Below are 15,579 nucleotides of genomic sequence, written 5' to 3'. Positions count from 1 at the left end.
GCTTCTGTTGGTATGTGAACAGTTTTCTCCTCCTCCAGGATTCCACTAATGAATTGTGACTTCTAAGCACAGTGAAGGATCATAGATGACTGTTTGTGTTTAGTCACATTTTCATGACTAAAATGTCATGTCTTGCATTAAATCATGTTTTGTTAGAAATATATGAACCTTACAAAGGTTATGAGCATAGCTCTGAAAGCATGTATTCAACACTTCTACTGTAATAGTCAACTTGTTCAAGTTCATGGTGGATCAAGGTGGATCAGACTTGTTCGAGCCCATCAGTCCACACCCTATCACCAGTTCTTGTTTTGAGACACCCCCCTAAGCCTCTTTCTTTCTGAAATGCTCCAATCAAACTCACATTTGTCCATTTGTCTCGCATCCAACATGCTGAGTAGGAGAACAGACGTTATTCGCCTCATATATAAGTGGTAATAATGCTTTGGATCATCGGAGTATACAACTGGCTTGCATGTTTGTGTTTCTAAGTGTGTGCTGGGGCAAAATGTCAGTCTGCATTGTTTGCTTCACAGGGGTCTATTTTCTCCATGAGCAGCTTTGCCCTCAGTGAAAAACACTGAGCAATCTGTGCTCTGTAAACTGAAGAACACTAAAGAGGAACACTTCTACTTCACAGAGCTTTGCACACCAGCATGCCACCAGGAAGGTCACAAACAATATATACGGCAAAGCCACACTTCTTGCATCTGAAAGAGTAACAAATGAATGGACGCACGGTGGGCTTTGATTACCAGCTTTGAAAAGTCACTTGTAGGTTAAAAATTGCTTTACTATAAAATAATAATGCAATCTGTCTGCAACAAATAAAGGAAATGTGATGAGATTTCCGAGGACGTGACAGTGAAAAAAGATGGGTATTTATGTCAAGAGAGGATGTATTACAGAAAAAATGTTTTTTGCTGTTTGATTTTTGTTGTTTGATGTAAAGTGACTTTTTTTCCAGCTCCTTCGAGCTCTCCGTTTGATTAGGGTTTAACTTTTTCCTAAAGTCTTTGCATCGCTAAGCTATTAGTTACACATTACAAGACTTTTGAATGAACGAACAAATCTTCTATCTGAGGTTAAAGTGTAAATACAATTTTTTTGCTAATTTCATTTTGAACTGCAGATCTTATGAACTTATGAAGGAAGTCCGATCCGTATTCAGTCTATGGGAGGAAATCCAAGAAGTCACGGGGAATAAATTCCACAAAGAAACAACTGTGAAAATTACGATGTCGCTGAGGGAAACAAATCTTAATTAAGAGTGGCTTGTTAAATATAACAACGCTTTAATTTGACAATGAGGTGCATGTTTGCTCTAATAAAAAGTTCAAGTAGGGCACACAAATCTCTGAAAATGTCACACAATTTCTGCCTCATTCTCGAGGTGAGGCTATGTTGATAGTGAAGTGTATGTCAAGTATGTGAGAAGACAGAAAGCACAGATGCTACTGAAGTACGAATTCATACATTGAAGCATAAATAAAGCTGGAAATTATCAGTAAAACCATTTCAAATAGTTAAAATTGATATGTATTCTTTGACAACACTGTATCTAATTTCATGAAAATAGACACCGAAGAGAATTATAATACTATATGAAGGTGAGCCATAGATGTTTCTTTACATAATAATAAGGTAGTACTAACCACTTTTTAGTACTAACCTCCCATTTCAAGTTTTTTTATGATACAACAATAAAATGATGTGAAAAAATAAAGATCAACCTAACCTGCTTCCTATGAAAGGATTTCTCCTGAACAGCAATTGAACAAACTAAGATGATGGTTTATACCACCGGTAATTTTTAATCGCGATGATATGTACTTTTCTTAGAAGACCTCTCCTACAATTTTAAAGCAGTCCTTTTACTTGTGCTATTTATTTAAGTTCAAACAAAGTCACATGTGTTAAATTATTTGGAAGGTGTATGCTTTGTTTGGAGGATATTGTGCAAATGAGAATGCTCTAAACCATTTAAAAAGTCACAACGAAAACAGGCTGCTATTTAGCTAATGGTCATGATGCTCAATGGATTTAAATAATCATCTGTAATGTTGCTCAGTAAATGCCAATGACTATTTGAAAACAACAAAAGGATGGCAGTCAGATAGCTCTCCTTTCACAGAGCTACAACTGTCTCAATTATTGGATGGTCTAAAAAAAACTAACAGAGCGCATTTGGTTCCATTTTATGGAAACTTTTAAATGTTCATCATTATGGACAGGGAACTACAGTTTGAGCTAGTTGCAGCTATTCTGCTTGTCCTTTTTGCTAGTTTAGTGAGCCAAGTGCTTACATATTGACAAGCCCATCACACAAGAAAGCTTTTTATTGACCCACAATCTTCGTGTGACTCATCATATGAGTATGCCTACCTCAGTCACTGCTTGTGTCAGGTGAGTCTTTCTAGGTGTCCTTGAATCAACCGTTCTTATTAAAAACATTTAATAGTATACTGCAGTACTGTGCAAAAGTATTGACTCACCCCTATATATTTCTATATTCTGGGTCTTCAGTTAATTCATCTTCTATTCATTGAAGCCTTATCAGAAGTGGTCTAAGTGAAATTGTGGCTGTTATGCAGCCAAGTTATGAACAAATAGAAACAAAGAGAAAGGCTGAAATGTGCCAGATTACACAAAAACTGGGCTGGAAATAAGCGGCAACAGGTGTTGAATCCAAACTTGAAATTGTTTGTTCAAATTGTCCTCAATATGTACACAGGAGCTCAGGAGAGACGTCTAGCAGAAAAGTGCTGTCAGATATTGATCCACCACACGTTATCGTCGGGAAAGTTTCAGATTGGTAACAGCTTCATTTTTCAGCATGATAATGATCCCATAAACACTGCCAGTGTAGGAAAAGCATACTGGGATAGGAAAGTGCACAACAGAACGCGATCAGTCAGAAGTCTGGAGAATTACACCTGACTCCCTAAAGAAACTACATCTATGACAAAGACTAAAGGTGGTCAAACCAAGCAGGGACTCTTGCTTCTTAAAATGTTGCCTTACATACTATATTCCCATTTAAAAAAAAAAAAATCCATCAATCCATTTTCTTCAACGCATCAGATTCAGGGGCTGGAGCCTATCCTAGAAGGCTATTTTAGAGGCGGGTACACCCTGGAAAGGTCGCTCGTCTTTTGTAGAGCTAAAAAAAATGCACCAAAACGTTTTCTGTTAGAGTACTGCTCCAAAGACTTGGTGCTTCCTACGTTTTATACATTTAGCTAGGTATATAACCCAACTCGGCATGTGAAAGCTAAATGATACCATTACATATACCATACCATTAAATATAAATAACAAAATGTAAATGTAAATAATTTAATGGATAAAAAACACACTGTATCAGAGCACTCAATAAAAGTCACAGGGTAATTGAAGCTACACTGGTTATTGTAGCTACAATTCAAATTTCAAAATTTAAGAAAGGTAAATTGATAGAGCAAGCTAATAGCATTTGTAATTATATACTGCCATTCAACTCAAAACCCAAACAGATGTTAATGCACCAGTGCCCTGACAGTACCGACAAGAGTTATCCCTGCTGCAAAAGTTTAAAGTATCTCTATAATAAATATTCACAGATGTGTTGTCATGATTTGTCTGTACAAATGGACACAATACATATTTATTTTTAATGTTCCATTTTACCTTCTCCATCCCAGAGGAAAACGGTGGAGTGGGACTAGCTCTGTTATCTCTAATCATCAGCACTACAGTGAAAAATAAGCTGGCCATTTAAATTAGCCAAGACAAGAGACATCTTATCTGTCCTGATATACTAAAAATGAGCTTGGCAGACATGGCGCCAGTCTATCACTCTAACCTCTAATAAGCAACATGAAGCAGGATTTAGTCTGTAAAACTGTGTCAGACAGTGGAAAAAAATGAAATGAAGGGGAATCGAAACGGACAAAACGGAAAAGGAACAAGAAATACAAAATGAAAATGAGTTCACCCCATTTTTGTACAATGTACAATGTGTGCCACAGTAGTTTGATAAGTGCAGTTATTCAAGCAGCGATATAACCCTTCCTCTCTTTTTATATAAATTATTATAGTAAACGACTGCATACAAAAGGTGAAGAAAGGCAGATCCGTTGAGTCACTGTATACAGTGTTGACTTTAAAAATAAAAATATGATGGTGTGACATGCAAATTTGCAGGCTAACGTAAAACATAGGGCACTGGTTCTGTTTTCAAATCATTAAATTTGTTGAAAAGTGAACAAAGAGCAGATGATTTTGCGCATTTAAAATAATATCACCGGTTATAAGGGTGTTAACATTTGTTCAGTATTATTTTTTATGATGGATTGAAGCATGTAAGAGAAAATACATTCAGGGATGAAGAGAATATCATCCACTTTTCATCCAATTATTTGAGACTCTCAGAAGGATTTACTTTTGTCAGCACAGTGTGGCAGTCAGACAAGCGTAAGTGGGTACAGACAGTTTTAATGCTTCTCTTTTATGCAGACACTTGTGAGAAAAGGCAATTTGCACATGATAACAGTTGCACAAGTTACAGGATTACTATGCTTCTGTGATTTATTTATTTCTGACTATGCAACTTTACTAAACTAAATAAATTGGATATGGTTAATGGAGCTTCAGTAAGCTGTTAATTTTATCGATGCCAATTGTCAACTGAGGATTTTCAGCATTAACAGGTGTCTGGCTCTGCTTACAGGGGCCTGTGACGGAATGTATGTAAAAAAAAAATGTAATTATTACTTTCCAAATGTAATAATTATCTGGTGAGAGCACAGACCCAGCAAAAATAATTAATTTTAATTGGCCCAGAAGTACATTATGATATAACATTTAAAATAAAGGTGACCTAATTTGTGTTTTAGCTTATGAAATGCTCATAGCTCATAGCATTGGTCTTTATCCACCTGTGGGTTAAAACCAAAGTAGGTACAGGAGATTTGAAAACAGCACAGGAGCCAGAAAGTGAGTTTCCAGAAGCTAGACATCTCAGAGCCTGGCAAATGAATCGCTAGATCAACAGCCCTATCAACCCCCTGCAGATCTATTGTCGGAAAGAGAGAAGTGCCCTTTAGAGACTATTTAATGTCATTTCTGCCTCATGGGTCTATGAGAAATAGGGTTGAGGATGAATAAATCAGCGATCAATGAATGCCTGCTTTTTAGATGCAACAAGCCACAATAGAGCTCATGTGAACCTACTATCTACTATCATGAATATCAAAAGTCACAACTTTAAAGGGTGATTTTATCCAGACTAAGCGGCTGATTTAACCAAGGGAAATACACTTGGATCCCTGGTGTCTAAGCTTGGCTTGGTCGATGCAACGTTGACAGATTTGGCCGGATTATGAGTGCACAGACTCGGTCTGATATGGTGCAAAGACTGCTCCAGTTAGCAGCACTTGGGTAGGTTTTAGGAAAGTGTTGGCAACCAGAATTGTTAACATGTACCCTCTTCTGAATCTGTTGTATTTTTACTTAAATCGTCCAAGAAGCTAGTTGCCAGACATACCAGATTATAACTGCTGATGAAAAAGTTGTTTTAGTATCCTGGGGAGGAGTTTAAAAGATGCATGTACTGTAATAACCAGCTAAATTACAAGATTCAGCAAACACTGTGCATATACATTGTAGCAAACTGAACTGCTGTTATGAATCAAAACTTGAACCTTTTTAGATTAAAGTATGTTCGTAATATCTCCTAGCTTGGTTAGTATCTCGTTGCACACATTTCTTAGGCCGCCATATCATAGATTTTTTTCATTACAAAATAGGACAGTTAGGAACAGTGTCAAAGGGAACATCAGCACTAGCTGCTGCATGTTATAGTTCCACGACTAACATTTCAACCATAAAATTAAATGAAGAGAATTCAAAGCAGACCTTTTAAGAGACTATCAAGCAGATATACAGTAATATTTAACAGAGGGTAATATTTTTAGTTTAAGTGTGTTAAAAAGTGTTTCCGAATAATACATTAACACCAGTGCCGTTGCTGTAGACACATTCGCGAATAACTACTGCATGATACATGCAAGATAGTGGCTTGAAGGAACAATTACATTCAAATGAATTGACTTTTCTCTATCAGAGCTTCGTGTAAGCTGGAAGTCATTAGCAATATCTGCTTACAGACGAGCTGACACATCAATAAGAGCAAACTGGGAAACCAAAACAACAACAACAACAGCATCGATCACTCTGCATCAGCTCTAGATGGTGGAGAAAACTCACAGTAGCCATCCAGGAAATAGTATTTCAGTCTTCATTACAGTTTCTAACCAGAAAGACGCCTCATCTAAGACCTATCAGGCTGGGAAGAAAATGGACTGAATGCAGATAAATGATGATGGAGAGGGAGGAAACCAGGGTTGAAAAATGAGCAGAAAGGGTTAGTGAAGAAGGGAAGAAGTGACCAGAGTGAGGGAAGGAAGAGCAGGATGGGAAATGAGAAGAAAGGATAAAAGGGAAGTGAAAGGGACAGAATGGGGATGGCTGGGAAGGGTGGAGAGGGGTTGGCATGTGGAGTGCAACATGGACCCTCTTTTACACCCAACTTGGGAAAGAAAAAGAAAAGACTAAACAGGAACCCAGCATCATATTGCAGAGGCATTCTAGTGTGGTATAATAATTAGTGTCATACATCGAAAGAGAGAGGAGCGGTAGATGAATTCATGTCTGTTTTCTCAGAGTAAATGGATCTGCCAGCTAGTGAACACAACGGGTAATGAACAGCAGCACTGAATGCAGCTGGCACCCCATTATCTGACCTTGCTGTCCCCATTATCTGGCCTTGCTGTCCCCTTGTGCCTCTAATGATTTTGAGATATAAGCGTCCACATGTTAGCTTGCTCTCTGGCCTCTGTTCTATGTCTGCCTGGCTGTACGCTCAAAGGTTTCTGAGATTCAACGAGGATCTCAGACAGATAAACAGGCTGTACAGTGCATGTTTATTATGGAGTGCACAGTGTGTATATATGTTCCTCTGGGTGTCTGTCCTCCTAGCTAATGCTAATGACCACATTATGATGAATTGGCTCCATGATTTCAGTTAGGCTGAGTGGTGATTAAATCTTCATTACTGCTTCTGGTCAGTCCTGCTCTTCATAGATTGCCGAGAAACTCAATTCCTCTTCATTCAAGAAGAAGCCCCTGACTGAATCAGGACAAACAGCGACAAACAAATTACAGCTAAGGAAGGAGAGCACAAATAATGCTCTCAATCTCTCACTTCAGCTCTACACTGCCACAAAGATCAAACAAGTTTTGCAGTAAAAAGTCCAAAATCAACTTACAGAGCCTGATGGAAAACAGGCAAATGTCTGTGTCCATCATGAGAGATGATGTGTTTTAATAAAAACAAACCCTAATAATAAAAGTATATTCACACACACACACACACAGATACACACACTTTTTATTTTAATTCTTGGATCGTAGAACAAGCCAAGATGGTTGGTGGGATGAAATGGATGACTATAGGAAAAAGAGCAGTTTAATTCCAGAGCTCCAGTAGAGGGCACCCAAATACCTGTCACCTCAATGACAAGAAGTTAATCCCTGTGACCACGGCTTTCAGGAGTTTGCGTACAGGTGAGTTTCTGTCCTGCATGTAAGTTCATTTAATTCACCCCATGAACCAGGAAAAACCATTTAGCTTCAGGTCTTTGAACCAAAGAATAAAGATTGGGAAGTGACGATGCAAAACCAAAAGACAAGTGGACAGCTTCTATGGAATATTTCCTCTAACAAGAACCCCCAAAGGACCTTCAAGATCTCTGATAAAAAGGTTTACCCAGTTTTGATTCTCGTGGACACATATCCTAGAGGGTCCTCGCTGGTAATAAGTTAGCCACAACTGTTACGTGCGATAAATAAACATTCAGAGAAAAATAAACTGTCAGGACAACAATTTTCCTTGTTCTGAAATTGACTACCTAAATATAGGTGATTTGAAAAGGGGCATTTGCATGATGACAGTTTAATTTTAGTTACATTTCTCTCCAGCCCTCACACTAAGTAAACACCCACCGCTATTCCAGTGAACTAGCTTGTGTTCTAATGTACAGAATATATGATGTTGTGAAAAGAAAATGTTGCAAAATCCAACATATTATTCTGTATGATATATTATATGCTTACTTATGGCTATGAAAAAGAGAACATATGTCCCAATAAATCTGATTCTGTGTCTCTGTTCTTAGGTAAGGTTTAAAAAATGTTTTTCTTTTGTTTTACTTTCACAACTTGCACAGAAAATAAATGATCTCAGGTGTTTGGTATATTTTCCAGGACTCAAGAGACAAGTACAATAAGTGTACATAAAATTTTCCAGACTCACCCGTTTCACATCTTTCCCAAATGTCTCGCTGTAGCTGGTCCCAAGAATCTCAAACTGTACATGAGAATTAGAGCCTTCGGCACGGAAATCCATCAGTCCAGTCAGGCCACTTATCCGCCCCTGTTGAAACAACAGCAGAATGTGTTAAATGTGCGAGATGTTATGAAAAAGAAAGGGAAGAAGCAGAGTTAAGTTCTGTAAGGTGTGTGCTTGTGTCTACGATCTACAGGTATTGGAAATTATTAATAATAACAAATAGCCTACACATATTCTATTACACAAAATAAATATCTTTGCACATAATATTTTTCATCAAAATTTAGATAGATTGAACAATTGATTTATTTAATAAACTTGCTTTATAGTATAGACTCTATAGAGAAAAAATCAACTACTTTTAAAAGAAAAAGCCATTTAGCTTAAGCTCAGATGGAGCTTTGTTACACAGAACTGAATGAATTTAGAGTTTTGTTTACCATCCTTCATTCCATAAAATGTATGCAACTTTATATTCTAAGACGATAAGCCTTAACCTATGAATTCCATTCCACAAGACCTTTAGGTACAGTAGGAGGTTATCAAAAAACAATTTAGAAAAGTTCAGGCAAACGTTGTGTTGTTGTGAAGCTCTAACCAGTCACGAAAATGCTGTATGCATTTTAGAAAGAAGCCTAAAGTGTAAGAGAAAATTTAGTTCACTTAAATCATGTCATATGAATGACATAACATAACAATATGATAGCCACTACCATGAACACCATTTTTCTTTGCCGTTTTGTCATGCCCAACTTGGTCATTTTCTCTCACACTTAAGATTAAACCAGCATGACTCTCTGCAACAATGAAAAATTCCATTATCAGATTGAAATGGATGACATCAAGCCACTTTCGGCTATATTACGCCTTATTTCAATGAGGGAACAGAGACGGCTGTACGAGCAAAGGCGTCAAAGCCCAGAATCTTCCACAAAATAAAAAGCGGTTTCATTTTAATAATAACTGAATAGTTCAATGCACCATTCTGTCTTTTGAGTGTAAAAATCCCCTTTATAGCTGCTAATGCTTCTCATAAATTCTTCATTGGGCATTTCTGACTCTTAGTCATCTGTGACAAAAAATACTCCATAAACAACTGCTATTAGAAGAAGAAAAACTAGAAGGAAAAAAGCAGTGTCTATATTAAAAACAAACCAAAACCAACCAAACAAAAATCAACAGTGACTTCAATCCCAAATACCTTTTGAATAGTGTCCAGCATAGACCATCCTCCATTCCATGGCTTGGTAGACTTCCTCATGCAGTTAAGGCTGGCCATACTGTGCCACTTCCTGTCCTCAAGCTTCCTATAGAAAGCATTTGCCAGCATCAAAACGCTGTCATACAAGTAGAGATTGGACACCTGATGAGGGAAAACAATAAAATTATTAAAAAAATGTATTCTTGGTTTCTTCTTTGTAACACAGAACAGCACACAAACACAGCATACTGCCAAGAAGACAAATATTAGTTTTCAGGACTGCAGGAAATATCACAGTGTCTCGCTGCTGAAACTCAAAGCAGTGGCACACAAGTAAAAAGTATTTGTTTTTCATTCTGGTGAGGTGGGCTGTAAAAAAGAAAAAAGAAATATTGTTGGCGAATAATAAACTCTTGCTAGTGAAGAAGGAAAATAGTTTTAGCTTATGAGAAGTTGCTTCTTTTGTCTGACAGTGTGACACCATAATTATACTCCCTTGCAGATGTGCACATGGACATATTATGCTATACTCTTTTCTGCTTTGAATCCACAGCCATACAACAAACTGGAGGATGCCCACACATTGCCTCTACGCCTTTTGATGATGACAAGACTTTCAACAGTTGGACCTCTTTTTTGGTGATGAAAAGAAGACCGGGTTGCTTACTTCTTTCATGACTGTCCAAATTTATGTTTGCAGGAAGCTTTCTACTTGAGCACTGAAGCTGATTTGATGAAAAATGACGGTATCTGACTTTTTGCATCTGTGAAACAATTTCCATGAAACACTCTCAGGAGGCAAAGGTCATGATGCCACTGGAGTCTGATGCCAAAACAACAATTGTTTCTGCTTCGGTAATCACACGCCTAATGAATTCAGTGTCCCATTCAATTGCAGTGTGTCGTATGAGGAATCATGTCAAATGCTTCCTGTCTTAGTGTGACAGTGGATTTGATAGCTGCTCTGAGTCAAGTCAAGTCAAATCCTCCCACAGCAGAATATCCAGAGAGGCAATAGTAGCTGCCACTCCAAGCAGTGGCTTCTCTGTGGTAAGACATCATGTAAGTTAACTCCCCAAGGTCACAGAGTCAGGAGCTAAGTTCAGGTGAGATGCAGCTTGATAGCTCTGGATTTCTAAGGTCACACCACAGCTGAAGCATTGAAAAGGGGCTTATTAGTACAGTAAAGCACTGTACTTTACTCACTGTTTAGCTATTCTGATGAATGCTTAAACGGCCATTACCCGTTATTTAACCCTCTTCCATGTGAATTATTGAGGACTGTGGGTGCACGCACCACATGGTTTTGCCATCTGTCCGGAGTATGGATAAAAAGGAATGTGAACATTTCAATAGCGCTACAGGGAACACAGCCATTTCACTCCAGATGGATTGATCAAAAGTGTGAGAGGTGTAAGGAGCCACTCTTAACTCTGTATTGAAAGCAATAAGTGGCTGGGTGAGTGAGGTTACTTTAAAGACTCAAAGAAGAGAATGACATTGTGTAAGGAAGATAAGAAAGCCATACGGCGAGTCTTCTACACTGACCCTTCTTGTCACTGATTGAATTTACCTTTCCTCTGGTTGATGGTTGATAAATCCTTAATACGAATCAAAGACAGCAGAATTTTTAGAGCATACCTTTTACTACAGAAGCCTCTATTAAGCTTGCAGTATCAGATTTTATTAACAAGTTATGCGCCGATTTCGGGTTTACAGTAATTTGGGTTCATTGCCACTTAAGTTTATTTGCATGTTATTAAAAAAAAAAAAACCCTTTTCCTTCATTTAAAACAATAATTTGCTCTGTTCTGCCAGTTAGTCTCTAGACACACTAAGCTGCAGTCATTGATATTCATGGGCATTCATGTCCCTCATAATTATCGTACCAAGGGAGTTTAATATATATTCTGTTGCATGCATAATCAGTTAGTATTTGTATTCATTGGCACTTGGCAGATGCTTGCCTGTACTTTACACTATGGTTGCCTGCGTACGCTGTACAGTCACTACAAATACCGGGGAAAATTTGTGTAAGTAATTACGCTCAGATCTTTATATAGGCAATTTGTGGTAAACACAAACCAGAAAAAAAACACATCCTGCTTCTTTTATCTGTCACTGGTACTGGATGAAGTATATTAAATAAGTTTGTTGGTCCTGAAGCACACATTTATTATCTTAAAAGTATCCACAGCAAAATGCATAAGGCAGAAAAATAAAGTGAACAAAAAAGAACAAGCATGAACTTGCTATCAGTCTAATACACACTGCTATCATGTTGTGCATCTTTAAAGGCTCTTAATTAAAATCTGAAAGTAGTTTTTTTGCTGGTGTATACGCATGTGTTTTGAGCATGCTCAGTATTTTCACTGACAATGAAGGTTTAAAAGCAGAGATTTTTGTTTACCTGCTTTGTTACTTTTTCCTGATTAAAGGAAAAAAAAAATAAAAGAAACCATCTCCACTAAAATCTGCTGTAATCGACTGCATTCAAACTGACAACAGGTACTTATAACCTTTTACAGTCACCCTCAAGCAAACGATAAGGAACCATCTAACAGTCCAATCACACTAAGAAAAAGGACAAAAATAAGGGTGGTTGTTCTATAAATAAACAGAACATCAGTATGGTAAATGGCCTGTATTTGTATAGCGCTTTTCTAGTCCCTAAGGACCCCAAAGCGCTTTACACAACCTGTCATCCACTGGTGATGGCAAGCTACACTGTAGCCACAGCCACCCTGGGGCGCACTGACAGAAGCAAGGCTGCCGGACACTGGCGCCACCGGGCCCTCTGACCATCACCAGTAGGCAACGGGTGAAGTGTCTTGCCCAAGGACACAACGACCAAGACTGTCCAAGCCGGGGCTCGAACCGGTAACCTTCCGATCACAAGGCGAACTCCCAACTCTTGAGCCATGATCGCCCCTGTAGCCACGATCGCCACGATGGGACTTATTAAATGTTTATACACAATATAACAGAATGTATTCACATGTATGTTTGATTAAGGAATCACGTCAACCTTCCACTGTCTAAATGAAGTAAAATGAAAAATATTTGTGCAAGATTTTGTTTAATCAAATATACACCCAGATAATATAAGAAAGATTTACACATGGCTGGTTTACCTCAATAACATTCACCTAAAAAAATGTATAAAAGTAATTACATTCTGGAAAAACTGTATTTTTTCAGGCTGGAATAATAATTCACATGGCCTCAAATCATGTTGCCTTAAGTGCATTTATCCAGTTTTTTTTATTCACCATTAAAATTTTTGATGTAGTATTGTTATAAGATATTTTGTAGAATACCTGATATTGATAAAAATCATCAGGGTCCTGATGTATGGAGCCAGACATTAGTATAAAAGCCCTTTAACTTATTCTAAAGAGGTTTTTTTTTTTTTTTTTTTTTTAAATGGTTTGTCATATTAAACAAGATAAAAAAAAGTTAATAGATTGTACTGCATTTGTTAAATGGTAACGTGCAGACCAATATAGTCTGAGTGACTATCTTGTAGGGCTTCAAAAGTACATATTTCAGTATATTTTACCTCCAGAGACTGTAGATAGCCTTCCTGAGGGTCACAGAGCAGAGATGAAATGCGATGATTGTTCCTCATACAGCGAACATTGGTATCCCTCCACAACGGGAAGATCTGACGAATGATGGTCATTCGCCCCAGAGAGCTGTGAACTAGCTCCATGATGTCTGCGTCGCTCACCTCCTAAAGGTGAAGATGACAAAGCAGTTTAATACCCCTTTTCCACTGAATACAAGTTATGGAAAGTCACATATTATATTAGATTGCGACATTTGCACAATGTGAAATAATGAGATAAACTGTGGATTTTGGTGGAAATTTGAATAAGAAAGAACTTTGGAGGGGCTTGACTTTAACCACTTTTTGAACAATTAACATATCAGATAACACAGGAGAAACACATATCGTTTTAAGGGAAAAGATCCAGGATATTAAAAAGGGATAAATGGTGAGGCTGAAATGTAAACTCATTTGGTCACCTTCATTTTAAGAATGTAAATTTTCTGTATCAATTTATAAATGTTTAATGTTTAACCAAAGCTTAATTCATCGAATACTTCTGTTTAAAAAACAGAATTAATTAAGTTAATGTTTTTTTAATTCAAAAACACAAAATATTTTAATAATTGTAGTCATTTCAAGATTTAAAACATTTAAATCCTTTTTTTAGCAATTAAAGACAGACTTCATTTTCTACAAAACTTACTTGTTTTGCCATTACAGAGTCAAATCAATGATCATTTGAAGTATATCCATCACAATAATAGTTCAGGTGACCCTTGGTCCTCTTCTATGGGGGATACTTGTGTGAAGCATCAGATCAATATTCATGAGACACTGAGCTGCCGACTAGTTTTCAGAGCCGGACAATCGTCAATGCTGAGGCAGACAATGAGTCTCCGGGGAAACATTGAGTTCATATGCCGTCTGACAATAAAGCTGTGAGGTTATTGTCGGGTCAAAACTCAAGTATCCCCAGGTCCCTCACCAAACACCCCTCAATACATGCTCTTTATCAGTTTTCCTAATCAGACATTTTGATCTACCTCTTTCGCATTGACCTCCCTAAATTATTTTTCTCCTGCTGGTTTCTGTCCAGACTCAGTGTTCATTTCTCAGGGACTCTGTCATTGTATAGGCCCTTTCTTCTTTCAGCCTAATGTGGTTTTCAATCTCTTATTATCTTCCCATCACTCCTAATAAGTCTTTCTTTGTACCTTTACCTTACTTTACCTGACCATCAGTCTTGTTCCGTCACTACAAATTGTCAGTCCAAATCTGCCTTTTTTCAAACTGCCTTTTGCTTTTAGACAGTGTTCTTCATACATATATCTTAAGTCAAACACACATATTATAAAAACGCAATGTGGTGAGCACGCTGAACTTTTTTCTTTTGTCAATTTCCCAAATATCTTTTATATGTCTCATTGGTGATTCTAGCTCATCTATTTTTTTCCTATGACTCTTTTTTTCAGACTCTTCACAGCCAGACAAGTGGAACTGATGAATATTCACGAGTTGCCAGGACACTTTAATTAGGCAAATTATGGTTCACAACATGGTTCACAGAAATGAGCTCTCCCATAACTTTTAGTGTCACCTAGTCCAAGTATTCTGTCACCATCACATGTGACATTTATGTCATAACCTGACCTGGCTGTGACATTTCCCAATAGGACATGGCTCATGAAACATGTGCCTTTTAAACTTTGAGGAGAAAGTACAGATAGATATTACACATATTTCAGGCAAGCGGACTAAATGGTCATCCGAGGGATGGCTTGAACCGTTAGAAGGGTTATTAATCTCAATGGGCCACTCTATGTGATTACAGTAGCCTGTAAGTCAAATCGCAATATTAATTCTGGTGAAAAAAGATAATATACAAACTGCTTTTAAACTCTACAGCTGTCACAAAATTACTTCAAGTCGTTAAAGCCCCTTCAAAATAACCCACTTAAATATTAGAAAAAGCGAATAAAGTATAGCAATGTTTCAACGACCAAAACATATTAATCAAATCAAGTCTATCTGACAGAAAGCCTAAATTATCCTCTTTGTGCTGCTCATTCTGTTATTAATCCCTCACTAGAAATATATAAAAATTATAGCATTAATCTGACAGTCATTTAATTAACAGTTAAGGTGCTCTTTTGAAGCTGCGGGTGACTAAGCTGAGAGGAAATAGGAGTTAGACATGAAGCGCAAAGCCCCGTGGTTATGATATTATTTTGAGATGTTCTCGTCAATGAACATACACACCTTTTTATGTCCTTTGAATACATATTTGAGGGAGAACAGCTCTCAGTAGCTAGACAGACGATAATATTATTATATTATGAAATGATCTAGTGATACACACGAATCATTGCTGCCCCGCGGTCATTTTATATTAGAAAAATAAAGGTAAACATCAGGAACACTGAAATCCAA

At 37.4% G+C, this 15,579-nt stretch overlaps 1 protein-coding gene across 3 annotated transcripts in view; it reads right to left on the bottom strand.

Moving 5' to 3' along the window:
- grid1a (glutamate receptor, ionotropic, delta 1a) overlaps window positions 1-15,579 on the bottom strand; it is a 259,377-nt gene that overhangs the window by 22,505 nt on the left and 221,293 nt on the right. For all 3 annotated transcript variants that reach the window (XM_005474294.3, XM_025897629.1, XM_005474295.3), the window contains exons 6-8: window positions 13,156-13,329; window positions 9,594-9,755; window positions 8,357-8,476 (exon numbers count right to left, since the gene is read on the bottom strand). In XM_005474294.3, the coding sequence (XP_005474351.1) occupies window positions 8,357-8,476; window positions 9,594-9,755; window positions 13,156-13,329 (456 nt within the window). The remainder of the gene's footprint in view (window positions 1-8,356; window positions 8,477-9,593; window positions 9,756-13,155; window positions 13,330-15,579) is intronic.

This window comes from Oreochromis niloticus, linkage group LG13, assembly GCF_001858045.2.
Source record: "Oreochromis niloticus isolate F11D_XX linkage group LG13, O_niloticus_UMD_NMBU, whole genome shotgun sequence".
Taxonomy (NCBI): Eukaryota; Metazoa; Chordata; class Actinopteri; order Cichliformes; family Cichlidae; genus Oreochromis; species Oreochromis niloticus.
This window is presented reverse-complemented; position numbering and strand designations above follow the sequence as displayed.